This window comes from Calidris pugnax, unplaced genomic scaffold (genome assembly GCF_001431845.1).
Source record: "Calidris pugnax isolate Ruff unplaced genomic scaffold, ASM143184v1 scaffold28, whole genome shotgun sequence".
NCBI lineage: Eukaryota > Metazoa > Chordata > Aves > Charadriiformes > Scolopacidae > Calidris > Calidris pugnax.
The window spans coordinates 7,720,141-7,734,773 of record NW_015090842.1 but is presented as its reverse complement, the minus strand read 5'-3'; the positions used below and the strand labels follow the sequence as shown (position 1 = coordinate 7,734,773).

The window sequence follows — 14,633 nt, the reverse complement described above, 5'->3', positions numbered from 1 at the left end:
GCTTGTGTCACTCATTCTTTTGTGTGTGTTCTGAATTTCTTCATGGAGAAATACTGTAATTTGGTTTTTGCAGTATTTCCGGATTCTATTGCAGTAGCATTTTTGCTGCTGTAGGTGCACATTCCTCCTGTCATACCCAAAGAGAGCTCTGGAAAATAGCCACATGCAATGTTAATAAAGCCAGATGTTATAATTGGCAAGGAAATGGGTAATTTACAGAGAAATAGGTAAGACTTTACTACATGAGATGCACAATTGGTGGTGTTCTGAGAAAACAGCTGGCATCTTGCCAGACAACTGAAATATTTTTAAATAATGGCTTTGAACACCTTTTTGTTAACAAAATCATGATTCCAATTAAGCAGAAATCTAACAAAGTAGTGATTTCCAAGCTATGTTTGCATAAGAATATTGGTTTAATTCAGAGTGGGGTTTGACGTGGGGAAGCCAGAAAGAGATTTTTGCTCTGTGTCTGTTCTGGCCCTTAATACAGGCCCCTTGTCAGACGGTGAATTATTCTTGCTGTAAAGCTCCTCCAGACTAGCTGAACACTGGAGGCTGATGTCTGCTTGTTCCTGGACAATTTTATTTCCTTCTATCAGATAACAGCTTAGGTTTTTCACTTGAGACTGCTGTAATTAACAGTGGGCTTTGCAGCCGTAGATGCTTCTTTTTTATAAAAAATAAATCCCCAAGGTGAAAATCCCTAAGGTGTTTGCACTGGGGAAATCAATAGAGAAACTTGAAAACTTGGTTTTGAATTAAAGAAAAAAGGCAAACTGTCTGTACAAACTGTGAGAATATTACATTTATTTCCCCAATAGATTTATTTTCTTACCATTAATGGGTATAAATGTACACTTAATTTCTAGAAAAGTAAAGTAATCTACACGATGGAGGAACTGGAAGCAATGTTGGGTAAGTACAGTTTTGTCTGTCGTGCGGCAGGGATGCTTGCAGTGGAACCTGGTTTCCAGATATAACTTTAATTTGAAACAGCTATCAGCATATAGTGTCGGATCAAATTCATCAGAGACAGTAGGAAAATAGAACATTATGATCCCAGGTGAAATTCTACCCGGTCTTCAGTGGTTTTCAGGTGGCTCTTGTGCTGCAGAATGGCAATGCTAAAGTGTCTCCCCAGCGAGTGAAAGGCAGCCTGAGCACAGAGTGTTCCCCTTTTGGTGAAGGTTCAGATGCTCTTCCCAACTTCTCCTGCAGTCAATGAGGTTGCATTTCCACAGTGTCCTTCACCCGAGGACCTCGCAGTCCTTCAAGAGTGAAATAAGCCTCACAAAGCCACAGCTGGGCCCTGTCATCTTGGTTTTGCCAGAAATGGGGATGCAGGAGGGTTGAGAGATTGGTGTGATGTGTCCCAATTGGAATTCTCCGATGTGTCCCACTGCTCAGTACGGCCACCCAGAACCCTTCAAGAGCTGTCTGATGGAGGTCATTGGGCTTCTGTGCAGGTGAGTGTAAGTTTTGTAGAAATCCAGTGGTCTGCTTTCTAATGAGGTTCAATTTATGTAAAATAAACACCGTACCACTAGGAAAGTTTGAGGTTGTATAGTCATCTAAGGGGGAATCGTTTTAAATAGTTGTAATAGTTAATGTAATGGTTAATAGCTGGTCACCTACTGCTGATTAAGCTCTACATAAAGTGCAGAAGCACCTTATGTTTTAAACATTTTTTTTTAAAATCCATTCCTCACAGGAGACCTGCCTCTTCCTTCTTTTTTCTTCTTTTTTTTTTTTTTACTAAGTCAGAGCTTTCAAATTCAGGTTACAGACATTACAAAGATGCACAAAACTACTGCAAAATCATATCTGTGTACTGGGAAAAGGTTTTCTTTGGCATTTTTGTTAGGACTGTTGCTTCTTGCAAATATGTTTGTGGTAAAAGTTTGCAGAAGGTACAAAGCAGCATCTGGGTGGGTCAACAGCTTCTCCAGCTTCCTGCCTGTGGAGGGTTTGACCGGACCCGGTGGCCACGGTCTGATGCAGAGATCTTTGCTGATGTCTGGGAGCTACGTTGGATGTGCACACCAAGTAAGAAGATGCATCAAACAACTCACAATTGGACTCCAGATAAACTGGAAATGGTGGAAAATAACCAAATGTTGGCATTCCTGATCACAAATAATTACTGACCAACATTAAATGTTGGCTGGTCTGTGCGGAACAAAATGCATCTTTAGGGAAGGAGAAAGCTTTGGGCTGCTAAGTGTTATTAAGATATTCTTCCTAAAGCTTAACGTGCAGCAGGAGAACTGGGAGTGTAATTAAATTTTTAATGGGAATAGACCGTTTCATACTGACAATTCAAGACACGCTGTGCTCATTAACAGTTACCATCAGCGGTGCAAGGCACTGGGTTTTATGAAGATGGCGGCCGAAGGCTTTGAAAGGGTGGTCATCACACCGAGGTAGGTGGTAACGAATGCCATCAGAAGCCCTGCTCCAAGGAGCTTACAGTCTTGGTCCTGCTGAAAAGAGCATCAGCCCCAATCACGTGTGAGGTGGAAGACCTGAGGTGATGCTCCTGCTGTAGTCTGGTACCTGCTGCTCGACTCACGGCCTGGAAAGAGTGTGACCGACGGATCCGGCTACGGGCAGGGGGTGGCCGTGCTTTGCCTCTGCAAAGAGAAAGGGGCCCATTTCACTTTTTCAGCACGGTTTCCACATTGCTCCCAGCTTCTCCTTCCACCTCTCCCTATAAAATCTCCTGCTTGGGTATCACTGTCTGAGGCAAGAGCTGTGCTATGGCGTTGGGCCCTGCACTAGAGCCTAGTTTATAGTCTTCACTGCCTGTACTTGTAGAAGGAGATGGAAGGGATGTTTCAGGAGATGCTGTAGGAGAGAAAAGAAACAGGATTAACATGGACCTGGGTGCTGTTCAAGAGAGCAGTGCCCAAATAAAAGCAGCAAACCCAGGAGCTTGGGGCAAGGGGGGATCCATCCCAAATTCAGGCATGTTCAGGCATATTCTTCCTTCCTGGTCTGTGACGAGGCACAGGGTGGACTGATGGGCACAGATCAACTCCTCTCTGTGTTGTGCACTTGGGAAATGCCCCAAACTGCTTTTTAATCCTTCCTGTCCTCTTTGGAGGAGGGCTCAACCTGCTGGCCACTCTACCTCATTTACAGAGCACAGCATCTCTCTAATCCCCCTTACTGCAAGGTGACTTAAAAAAAAAACAAAACCAAAACCAAGCTAAAATACATGATGCCAACATTTATATGGCTGAGAAATAGCAAAATATGCTGCAAGAGGTAGATGATCTTAACTGGCAGGAGGTGACTGTGTGTGCAAGACATTGTGATTACATGGCAGCGGTTGTTAAATTGCAACTCATGTTCTACTTTACTTTTTTTATTTAATACCATGGTCCGGTTGCTACTCCAGTGGATAAATGCCTTAGCAAATAGCCCTTGCCGAGCAGCAGCGTCCAGAGTGGTTGAAGGCAGTCTTGTATTCAAGTCATATTGTGTTCTGGTTGACAGCAACCAAAACACTTTACATAGGGAAACTCTTGCCTCTAATAACTGTGTGTTTCATTGTGGTATTCCCTAGCACTGCCTACGTTCATAGAAATACACTGTCACCAATCTTGATTTCTGTTTTTTAATCTTGTGCTGTTAATTAGCATCTAAAAATCCCCCTGGATCTTGCTATTATGTGAAAATCTCAGCTTCTCTTTTGGAAGCATTTTTCCAGACTTCATAGTTAAGAATTCAGCAAGGAGGGGTGTGAATGATTTCTGTTTTTTAATCTTGTGCTGTTAAGTAGCATCTCAAAATCCCCCTGGATCATGCTATTACGTGAAAAATCTCAGCTTCTCTTTTGGAAGCATGTTTTCAGACTTGGTAGTTAAGAATTCAGCAAGGGGGGGGCTGTGATCTCTGATTCAAGTGTAATGCTTAAATACATCAATAAACCTAACGGTCTATTTTCTTAACTGCTTCTCCACTTCAGTCCCTTCATTCTGCTGACACTAATAGCGTAAAAATGGACACTTACGGTTTGGAGCGGTGTGAATCACAGAGCTCATGTTGCTTGGGAGGACGTGTCCTGGCATCGTTTCCAGGTTGAGGTTGGGAGGTCCCGACTGGTACTGGAGATCGACGGTGGTTCCTGCAGTGGAAGTGGGAAAACACATCATTCTTTGCATAGTTACCGAAAAGCCAGATGCTCTGGGCCAAGTCTCTTCAGAGAATGTGGGAGACCTCTGTGGGTGAGGGTTAATGTCCTGGCTCATCTTTACTTCCTTCCTGCTCTGCTGTCCTCTTTGCTCTCAGCCTTCTCACTGTCTAGGGACAACCTCCCAGGATGGCTGAGGTTTCAGCTAATATCCAGCTGTGCTGCTTGTCTGTCTCTGTGTCTCAATTACTGCTCTTATCAGGGTTTCCCATATAATTATAACTTCTGCATATTGCTAACAAAAAAATAGGTTGTCTTCTTGTGAACTACATCAGCTCGGTAGGTTGCCTAAAATTCGACTGCCCCACTGGTATGAAGCACCACAGAGTGTACTCATTTCCTTAAAATTGTCCCTGGGTCAGATTTTCTGAGATAGATAGGCTGGAAAGAAATGTCTTGGGGATTGGACTGAAGTGAGAAGAATCCACGTTCAAGCTGCTATTCAACCTGAACCTTCATGTCCCTCCTCCCAAGACAGTTTCTCTCTACCCTACATCCTCCGGAGAAGGACTCAAACCCAGACATGAAGCTCCACAATGGCTTTGAAATAAAATAACTTTGGTTTCCTTTCTTAGCAGGGTTCGTACCTCCCAGTAGCATCTCCTGCAGCAAGCTGTCGATCCTGGCCACACCAAAGAGCTTCACGAACTGGACTTGCTCTATCATCTGCCAGGTGATGCTCTGCAGCGGGGGCAGCAGGAGGAGGATGTCACTGAACCGGCCTCGGGAGTCGTACTGGCGGTCATTGATGTAGTCCTCCAAGTTGACCTGGACCTGGAAGCGCATGTTCTTCACCTTTCCAGGCTCGCTCAGGCCTTTGCAGTCTGGGAGGAGAAAAAAATGAGGTTAATTCCTGGTCTGTGTAACCAGAAAGTGTTATCCTGTTGGTCAGGCTCTGAAGGGGAAAAAGACGAGGTTATCAGTGATCCTCTGACAAGTATCTCTCAGAGTCTCCAAGTTTTTGTGACAGACTAGTGTTAGGCTGCCACTATTTCATATCTCATATGGAGTAGGGAAACAGTAAGGGGAATTTGAGGGGAAACAGTAGGAAAATAAGAGCTTGCATCAGCTGGATATGTCTGGCTACTGCCATTGGTGAAGAGGGAGCGTTTAGAAGTTGAACTGTATTTGTCTTTCCAAGGAAATGGCCTGGAATTTCACCCTGAAAATAAATGAGTCCCAACTACTGCCAATAAATCCATGCAGGATTGGTGCCTATCTGTTGCAAATGCACCCACTGCAGCATCAGCTCCTTGTCTTGATTTCCTGTCTTTGACCTGTGGTCGATCTCTTTTTCACAGACCACTGGTCCAGTTTTGTTTAATCATCAGGTAAACGTGCACTCTGGTGGGATTTACAGCTTTCCACTCCTGCCTCTCCTGCTAGCTAAAACTGAGATTTCTGGCTCACTGGACCATTTCTTTCACTGTCTATGAAGAATCCACAAGTACCTCATTTTAGACCATCATGCCAAGAGATTAGACAAAGTGGTTAACAAATTATTGTGCGTTAGCGTGTAACTCCACGGACATGCCTACTTGTTAGCATGAATGAACTTCACTTCTGTAGAAGCTTCACACTTTTTCATTTTAGATGAAATCACAGCGCCTCACTGTCACAATGATCTGAAGCTCCACTGAGGTACTGATCAGCTGAGAAGGTAATTTGTCAAACTCAATTGAATAACGTGATCTTTATTCACTTTTGCAGCAGGCTCTTAGGCAAGCTGAAGTTCATGATGTTTGCAAAGCTCCTGTATCTTGATTTCAAATCAGTGGACACAGCAAGAAATAACTAATGGAAGGTGCTTTAATTTCTCTGTGCTAATAGATGCCAAAGGCAAAAGGGCATTATTCTGGACTTGGGATTGTTCCCCCATCTTTTCTCCAAGCTACAAGGCAATGCACACTAAAGGGACCCCTTACCAAGGGGTGGTTGTGTGTGCACTGCAGGCATGTAGAAATAGGAGTGTTTGGGGGGGGAACCTGGGCTGAGACAGAAACCCCTGTGTTTGTGGAATAAGAACAGAGCAAAGGTTCAAAACAACCTTTTGTTTGCCTCCTTGTTTGTTTCCCTGCTCTCCTCTCCGTCCTGTGCTGATCAGCCCTGCCCTCGGTCAGCACCGGCTGCTGGCAAGATCCATTAACAGACATCCTTGATATTTCTGGGTACTCTGAAGGGTCCAGCTCTCTGTGGTTTTTAATGCTGCTTTCTGAACTCTGATGGATGCTCCACACTGCTGCTCAGTTCACTCGCTTCACTTATGCATAATTCACTATAGGCATATATGTCCTTAATAGTCATCTCCTCCGTTACAGACTGATGGGCTTTCCTGAAGCCAAGTTACAGAAGCAGCAAAACTCCTCTAGGACCTGCAGGGTCCTGCACATGGGTCTGGCTGGGGTTAATACTTGCTAAACAGTGAAGTGTTCAGGAATATGTCCCTTCTAACAGGTCCTCGCTGCGCTGCTAAGTACTGCTCGTTACAGCAGAGGGAGGGGGAAATGTAGAGCTGCTGCCAAGGGGGTTTTCTTGGTGACTGGAGAGTCTTCAGCTCCTTTCCAAGCCCCACGCTTGGCAGTGAGGAAGGAAGCTTACCTGGATCAAAGAAGATGATGGCTTTAAGGCAAGCGTACTCGTTGTCATCGATCTGGATGTCCCGCAAGGGCTTCACCAACTCGTCCAAGATTCTGGTGGCCACACGAGCAATTTCCAGTTCTGGGCAGTGCATTGGGATGATGAAGTCATTCCCTGGGGAGACAAGAGAAATTCACCATCAGATTTTCACTCTAGCTCTGCGGACACTGTCTCATCCTGAAGTTACCCCACGGAAGTTACCCCAGACAGTCCCAGTGCCCACGTGCAGCAGAATTCCTGTGTGCAGCTTCATACTCAGATTCACGACCGAGAAGCGAGGCGTGGAACTCATTCTCTGGTCCTTAATTATCTCATTTGCATATGTCGGTGCACCCACACTGTACACAAAGCCTGCTCCACATTCTGCTCTGGTTTACCCTCTGTTACACGCAGCATCTGTTTGCAAGCGATGTTGCATCTTTTGGTGTGATTTTTTTTCTTTTAAACAAAGTTTTCATTCCCTCTGTTCTTTAATATGTGGCTTTCAAGGTCAGTATTCTAATTTTAATAGACCTTCCTGCTAATTTTTTAACCACTGATACCCAAATACCTCATGGCCTGTGTCCTGGCAATTTCAGTTACAAGCACAAGGCAACTCAGTTTGAGATGCCGTTTAAATATTGGGGATTTTCTCATCCACAATTTCAAAGCAGTAAGGGAAAGTTGTGAAAGTCCCAGTGAATTTCCCTGCTCTTTTTTTTACACCTCTCCAGAGACCTTCTCAAGCACTCAGTCTCAAGCCAGATGTGCAGAGCATGCCCAGGAGTGCAGAGAGGATTTCAGGCAGGCAGGATACTTGACAATAATTCAGGGGTGCAAATTATAAGTACAGGAGGGTATTTCACTACTTTACCTAATAACAGAAAATCGGTGTAGGGGATGGACCGCTTGGCTACCCCGAGGAGCAGGTGTTCCCCTGCGTGGGCTCTGAGCAAGGCAACCTGGGGATGGCAGAGAAAAAAGAAACAATATTACATTTGAAAAGCAGAGAACAGAATGATGAGCTGCTGCTGTTTAGATTAAGCCAAATTTGATGCTTGCTTCGATATGTCAGATCTACAGATAAAGTACTACTAAGAGCTAGAAGTTATTAGTATATCTTCACTTTTCAGAAGTGCTACTTTCACGGCAAGTTAAATTAAATGTTTGCAACTGAAAGAGCAAAGAGGGGCTTGAGTAGTTTGCGTTCTTAGGAAATAAATGGCTTTTATATTCAAATATCAGGTATCAACAAAGGGAAAACCAGTCCTTTTTGACTGGATCCTTGTGCATACTGAAGTGATCAATTTCATTATATTTCTGGGAATTTTGGCTGCTGGACTAATTTTAATGGATTCCATATCCTTTATTTTTTCTTTCTCTCCTGCTAGTTTATTGCTCTGCACGGGGTGATTTATATGTTAATATCAGGTTCTCCTGTTGAAAGGTATGGCTGGGAATTCCTCTCAGCGGGTTTTCAGGGAAGAGACATTTGTATTTTACCTGGTCGTCAAGTGGGAGATCACAAAATGCCGGGATGTATTTTGCCCATTCCACCAGCACCAGAAGCTGCTGTTTCATGGATTCGCACACGTCATTGATGGTTGCCACCTTCTTCATGGCGATGTCCGTGCTGTGCGCCGGACTCGGCGACGAATACTGAAAGAGAAGCAACCCAGTTGAGCTGGGACCAGACGTGTGCTGTTTTGTCCCCCTTGACAGCAACAATTCACTGAGAACATGGAGTTCCTTCACCCGTACAAACCTCCTTCAGGCTGCTGAGTTGTGGTTGCACACTTATTGGCTCAGCAGCGTATGGTATCCAACGTAAAGCCCATGGAAAAGTCATGGAAAAGTCTCCACGAGGTGGTGCTCGGTCCCAACAGACACCCCTCCCTCCTCCACCTCCTTCCCCACTTTCCAGACTGGCTCAGGACAAAATCTGATTAATTCCCCTTCCCAGCAGTAGCCAGCAGCACTGGGTCTCAGCCTCCCATCAGTCACTTAAGGCAGCCTAACGCATTAAATGCATTCAGCCTTTCTTCTCCAAGTAGTTGCCTGGGACACAAAACACCCATTTCCATCCCTAAAGAGCTGCGTGAGGGGAGAGGGTTAAAACATAATAATTTTTGAAAAGGAAGTGGACGCATTGCTGCATGTAATATGCAACATCTGGACCATATGTTTCAGTGGAGAAAGGCTATTTGCATAAGAATTTAAAGGACGCACAGAGGGAAATTCATGGTGGAACATGAAATAAGAAAGCGTATCAGCATTAGCTGAAACCCAGCAATTTCGTTAGCTTGCTTTTTCTCCCCTAAAATTGTTGCGCTGGTAAAGAAGTTACAAGAAAAGATGTAACTGACCATGATGGGAACATTATGTTCTGAGGAGGACAGAGTGTGCAGCAAGGAGGGACACATTTCTGCATGAAATGCAATGAGTTTTTAGGTGGGGCAGCAACAATTAGGCTGGGGACAGAGGGGGCCCAGGGTCTGCAACATCCCCCAGCCCTTGAAACTTCAGCTTTGCATCTCACATGCCAAAAGCTGCATCTGCTCCTTGCAGGACATGCTGTCTTGATAACGCACCAAGGGTTTTTACTGTCTGCTTTTGGATGTCTTTAATGCATTTTCTTCCCTGTGGCTTTGTGCAAGAGCCATCCAAGGGCAGAAAAAGATCCAGCCCCGGTTGCTTTAGTGAATTCATAACCCTGGGTGGAATAGCTGAAGGCCACGTACTGGTTTGGAGGGTTGTCCCTGCGTTTCATACCTGCTGGGCCATGGCCTCGGCCTGAGTGAGCACATGGATGGAGAGGGACCCGTTGTCCTCGTAGCTGCTCCTGCGGATGCTGATCCTGTCACGCTCATTCTGCACGGCTGAAATGACAGTGAACAGTGGTTGTGTTAGTCAGAAACTTCCCACACGACCCATGGCTGCTGTTATCTGCAGTCCCCAGACAGGAGTAGATGGGGCTTTAGCTCCTGCAGCAGCCTCCAGCCTTACTGGATGCTGCAATAAGGTTAAACAGGTCCCTGGGGAGAGGAAAAGGCCACCAGAGAGGGAGAAGACTGAGCACAGGAGCAAAGGAGGGAGATAAGGCCATTTGGAAGGCAGAGCAACACCTGTGTGGTGTTGGCTGGTCCCACTGCGTTTGATGCAGCTCAGGGGGGAGTTTGGGCATTTGATGTCGACCCTTTTCACTTGTGCAGTTGGAGTCCTGGCCTCCAGTACCCTTTTTTGCCATGTCTACACTGAGGGCTCCCTCCTCAGTCTTGAGGTCACATCTCATCTCACACCAACACTGGAAAAACCATCCTCTGATCCCACCTCAGAGCAGCCTTAGAGTGTCCCCTGCCCCTGAGGCATCAAAGCTGGTGGTCCCCAGGGGACATCTTCACCTCTCATGGGGAGCAGGTGGAGTCGCATCATTAAGGAAGCTCCAAAAAAAGAAAGCAAACTTAAATTTGCTGATCCCACCTTAAAACCATTCCCTCAGCCCTGCCCATCACACAGCTGATTTCCATGAGCCTGTAACCCTGAGGGCAAAGCCTGCACACAGTGAAGGGAAGAAACCAAGCTGGGGTTTGTCTCCAGCTCTGCTGGCACCCTGGGCAAATCACTGCCGAAAATCAGTCCAGAGTGTCCTGTTTAATAACAGTGACACAAGGCACCTTGGACACACTACAGTGGCCACAGCAGAGTGAAGATCAGCCCTGGGCCACACCATGGTGAATTAGAATAAAAGTGTGCTGTTTTGTCCCCCTTGACAGCAACAATTCACTGAGAACATGGAGTTCCTTCACCCGTACAAACCTCCTTCAGGCTGCTGAGTTGTGGTTGCACACTTATTGGCTCAGCAGCGTATGGTATCCAACGTAAAGCCCATGGAAAAGTCATGGAAAAGTCTCCACGAGGTGGTGCTCGGTCCCAACAGACACCCCTCCCTCCTCCACCTCCTTCCCCACTTTCCAGACTGGCTCAGGACAAAATCTGATTAATTCCCCTTCCCAGCAGTAGCCAGCAGCACTGGGTCTCAGCCTCCCATCAGTCACTTAAGGCAGCCTAACGCATTAAATGCATTCAGCCTTTCTTCTCCAAGTAGTTGCCTGGGACACAAAACACCCATTTCCATCCCTAAAGAGCTGCGTGAGGGGAGAGGGTTAAAACATAATAATTTTTGAAAAGGAAGTGGACGCATTGCTGCATGTAATATGCAACATCTGGACCATATGTTTCAGTGGAGAAAGGCTATTTGCATAAGAATTTAAAGGACGCACAGAGGGAAATTCATGGTGGAACATGAAATAAGAAAGCGTATCAGCATTAGCTGAAACCCAGCAATTTCGTTAGCTTGCTTTTTCTCCCCTAAAATTGTAAGGACGCGCAGAGGGAAATTCATGGTGGAACATGAAATAGCGTTAGCTGAAACCCAGCAATATTATTAGCTTTCTTTTTCTCCCCTGAAATTGCTGCGCTGGTAAAGAAGTTACAAGAAAAGATATAACTGACCATGATGGGAACATTATGTTCTGAGGAGGACAGAGTGTGCAGCAAGGAGGGACACATTTCTGCATGAAATGCAATGAGTTTTTAGGTGGGGCAGCAACAGTTAGGCTGGGGACAGAGGGGGCCCAGGGTCTGCAACATCCCCCAGCCCTTGAAACTTCAGCTTTGCATCTCACATGCCAAAAGCTGCATCTGCTCCTTGCAGGACATGCTGTCTTGATAACGCACCAAGGGTTTTTACTGTCTGCTTTTGGATGTCTTTAATGCATTTTCTTCCCTGTGGCTTTGTGCAAGAGCCATCCAAGGGCAGAAAAAGATCCAGCCCCGGTTGCTTTAGTGAATTCATAACCCTGGGTGGAATAGCTGAAGGCCACGTACTCGTTTGGAGGGTTGTCCCTGCGTTTCATACCTGCTGGGCCATGGCCTCGGCCTGAGTGAGCACATGGATGGAGAGGGACCCGTTGTCCTCGTAGCTGCTCCTGCGGATGCTGATCCTGTCACGCTCATTCTGCACGGCTGAAATGACAGTGAACAGTGGTTGTGTTAGTCAGAAACTTCCCACACGACCCATGGCTGCTGTTATCTGCAGTCCCCAAACAGGAGTAGATGGGGCTTTAGCTCCTGCAGCAGCCCCAACCCTTGTTGGATGCTGCAATAAGGTTAAACAGGTCCCTGGGGAGAGGAAAAGGCCACCAGAGAGGGAGAAGACTGAGCACAGGAGCAAAGGAGGGAGATAAGGCCATTTGGAAGGCAGAGCAACACCTGTGTGGTGTTGGCTGGTCCCACTGCGTTTGATGCAGCTCAGGGGGGAGTTTGGGCATTTGATGTCGACCCTTTTCACTTGTCCCATTGGAGTCCTGGCCTCCAGTGCCCTTTTTTGCCATGTCTACACTGAGGGCTCCCTCCTCAGTCTTGAGGTCACATCTCATCTCACACCAACACTGGAAAAACCATCCTCTGATCCCACCTCAGAGCAGCCTTGGAGTGTCCCCTGCCCCTGAGGCATCAAAAGTGGTGGTCCCCAGGGGATATCTTCACCTCTCATGGGGAGCAGGTGGAGTCGCATCATTAAGGAAGCTCCAAAAAAAGAAAGCAAACTTAAATTTGCTGATCCCACCTTAAAACCATTCCCTCAGCCCTGCCCATCACACAGCTGATTTCCATGAGCCTGAACTTAAATTTGCTAATCCCACCTTAAAACCGTTCCCTCAGCCCTGCCCATCACACAGCTGATTTCCATGAGCCTGTAACCCTGAGGGCAAAGCCTGCACACAGCGAAGGGAAGAAACCCACCTCTCATGGGGAGCAGGTGGAGTCGCATCATTAAGGAAGCTCCAAAAAAAGAAAGCAAACTTAAATTTGCTGATCCCACCTTAAAACCATTCCCTCAGCCCTGCCCATCACACAGCTGATTTCCATGAGCCTGTAACCCTGAGGGCAAAGCCTGCACACAGTGAAGGGAAGAAACCAAGCTGGGGTTTGTCTCCAGCTCTGCTGGCACCCTGGGCAAATCACTGCCGAAAATCAGTCCAGAGTGTCCTGTTTAATAACAGTGACACAAGGCACCTTGGACACACTACAGTGGCCACAGCAGAGTGAAGATCAGCCCTGGGCTTTTTGCAAACAGAAAGGTATGGCCATGCCATGGTGAATTGAAAAAAAACCACTGATTTTCTGAGGCCCGTTCCACCCTTTAAACCATCCTTTTCCCTGAAGCACAAGCCACATCTAACCCCACGCTCCACCAACCCTGCGTGTTGAACATAAGGGATTTCTTGCACTTCAGCAGCTTATTTTTGCAACGCGGGCTCCAAGCACTGACTCGCCTCCGCTGCAGCCATCAAGTAAAACAGCAGCAGAGAAAAAAAGCAGAATTTCGACTGAGTCCAACCCCGTTTTCAGCGTTACTTTCTCCCCCGAGCCCCATTGCCTCCGTCCAGCAGCAAAGAAGCCCACACGGGGCTGGAGGATGGAGCCTGAACACAGACTCAGCGTTTTCCTGACAGCTCGTGCATCTTGGCTCCGTACAGCAGCTCAGAAAGGCCCTTGTCAGGTCCTTAAAGCAGAGGGAGCGGGAAGATTTAGCATGTGGTGATAACACAGCACATCCCTCCTCCTTCGTACAGCAATTCCATGCTCCTTTTGGTTTTATTTAGGGGGAATGACTCAGGCAGAGCTGTCAAAGCACGACTCACTCCGTGCGTTAACCCCTTGGATGGGAAACAGTGCGGTTTCGTCTCAAAAGTGGCCACTGGAGAAGAATTTTCCAGCGAATACTTTTTTGCAAAGTAAGCAAAATAATTTCACCACCTTTTTTTTTTTCTTTTTTTTGAGACTTCACCTCGATGCTGAGCCTTTCTTTAGAGGAAGACTCTTCCCACAGGGCATGTTTCTCTGAGTTCCTGCAAAGGAGGAGACGTGGGCACCGTTTTGCACCCAGGGTGGGAAGGGTTGGGGGCTTTTTTGGTCAGCTGGGGTCCAACCACTGCTCCGTTTTCTGAACCGGACTCTGATGAGAGGCCAACAAAGTGAAAGGGCAGAAAACAAGCAGCAGTGACAAAAATCAATATCTGCCATTATCGGCAGGAGCACAGTATTTATTTTCCAGGCCTTGGGGCTCAGCCTTGCTGTCAGTTGGGACCCGCTTGCGGCTGAGCCGGGTGTGCTTGGGGGGTGATGCCACCAAAGGGGTTCTGCACCTCAGAGCCCACCTTGCCTGAACAGCTGCAAGGGGCTGGATGGGTCAATCGATTTGTAAAAGATGCAACACACTTAGATATTACTGGAACCTTTTCAGGCTACGGATACTACACAGAGGCAATTAGACATCAATTTAGAGAAAAAGCAACTACAGTCCTTGGGAGGCTCTGCTAACTGACCTTAGACAGCAGCAGACATTACCCTGTGCCTGGCAGGGGGTGATGGAAAAGGCTGTTCAGCCGGGGATTCCCACCAGTCTGAAGGCAAAGGTGGTTATAGGAACCATAATCTAAGATTTATCTTCAGAACAGATTAACCCTTCACAACAGAAAGATGAGCAGCAGCATCCAGCACTGAGTAGAAACAAGCCCGCCTGACTCCATGTCATCACTGACATCCTTGGAAAGTCCCCACCCATCACTCTACACCTTGTCTCATATCAGATGCTCCCCTACATAGATCTCTGGGGGTGATGGGGCTCTTTTTCCTCACTTACAAGAAGAGGTACAAATTTTGCCTTTCCAACTGAATTACACATCTTATTTTACAGAAGTCCTACAAAGCCAGGCAGACCTGGTCCCAGTCCCTGATGACAGACTCCTTTAAG

The 14,633-nt window shown here is 46.7% G+C and overlaps 1 protein-coding gene across 2 annotated transcripts in view; it reads right to left on the bottom strand.

The window, feature by feature from the left end:
• Positions 1 to 790: 790 nt before the first annotated feature.
• LOC106888312 (hepatocyte nuclear factor 4-beta-like) overlaps positions 791 to 14,633 on the bottom strand; it is a 28,016-nt gene continuing 14,173 nt past the window's right edge. The window contains exons 4-10 of one of the 2 annotated variants that reach the window (XM_014942449.1): positions 11,736 to 11,842; positions 8,321 to 8,476; positions 7,692 to 7,779; positions 6,800 to 6,952; positions 4,789 to 5,025; positions 4,022 to 4,135; positions 791 to 2,850 (exon numbers count right to left, since the gene is read on the bottom strand). In XM_014942449.1, the coding sequence (XP_014797935.1) occupies positions 2,714 to 2,850; positions 4,022 to 4,135; positions 4,789 to 5,025; positions 6,800 to 6,952; positions 7,692 to 7,779; positions 8,321 to 8,476; positions 11,736 to 11,842 (992 nt within the window). In that variant the 3' untranslated portion in view covers positions 791 to 2,713. The remainder of the gene's footprint in view (positions 2,851 to 4,021; positions 4,136 to 4,788; positions 5,026 to 6,799; positions 6,953 to 7,691; positions 7,780 to 8,320; positions 8,477 to 11,735; positions 11,843 to 14,633) is intronic. The other variant, XM_014942451.1, reaches the window with a different exon arrangement.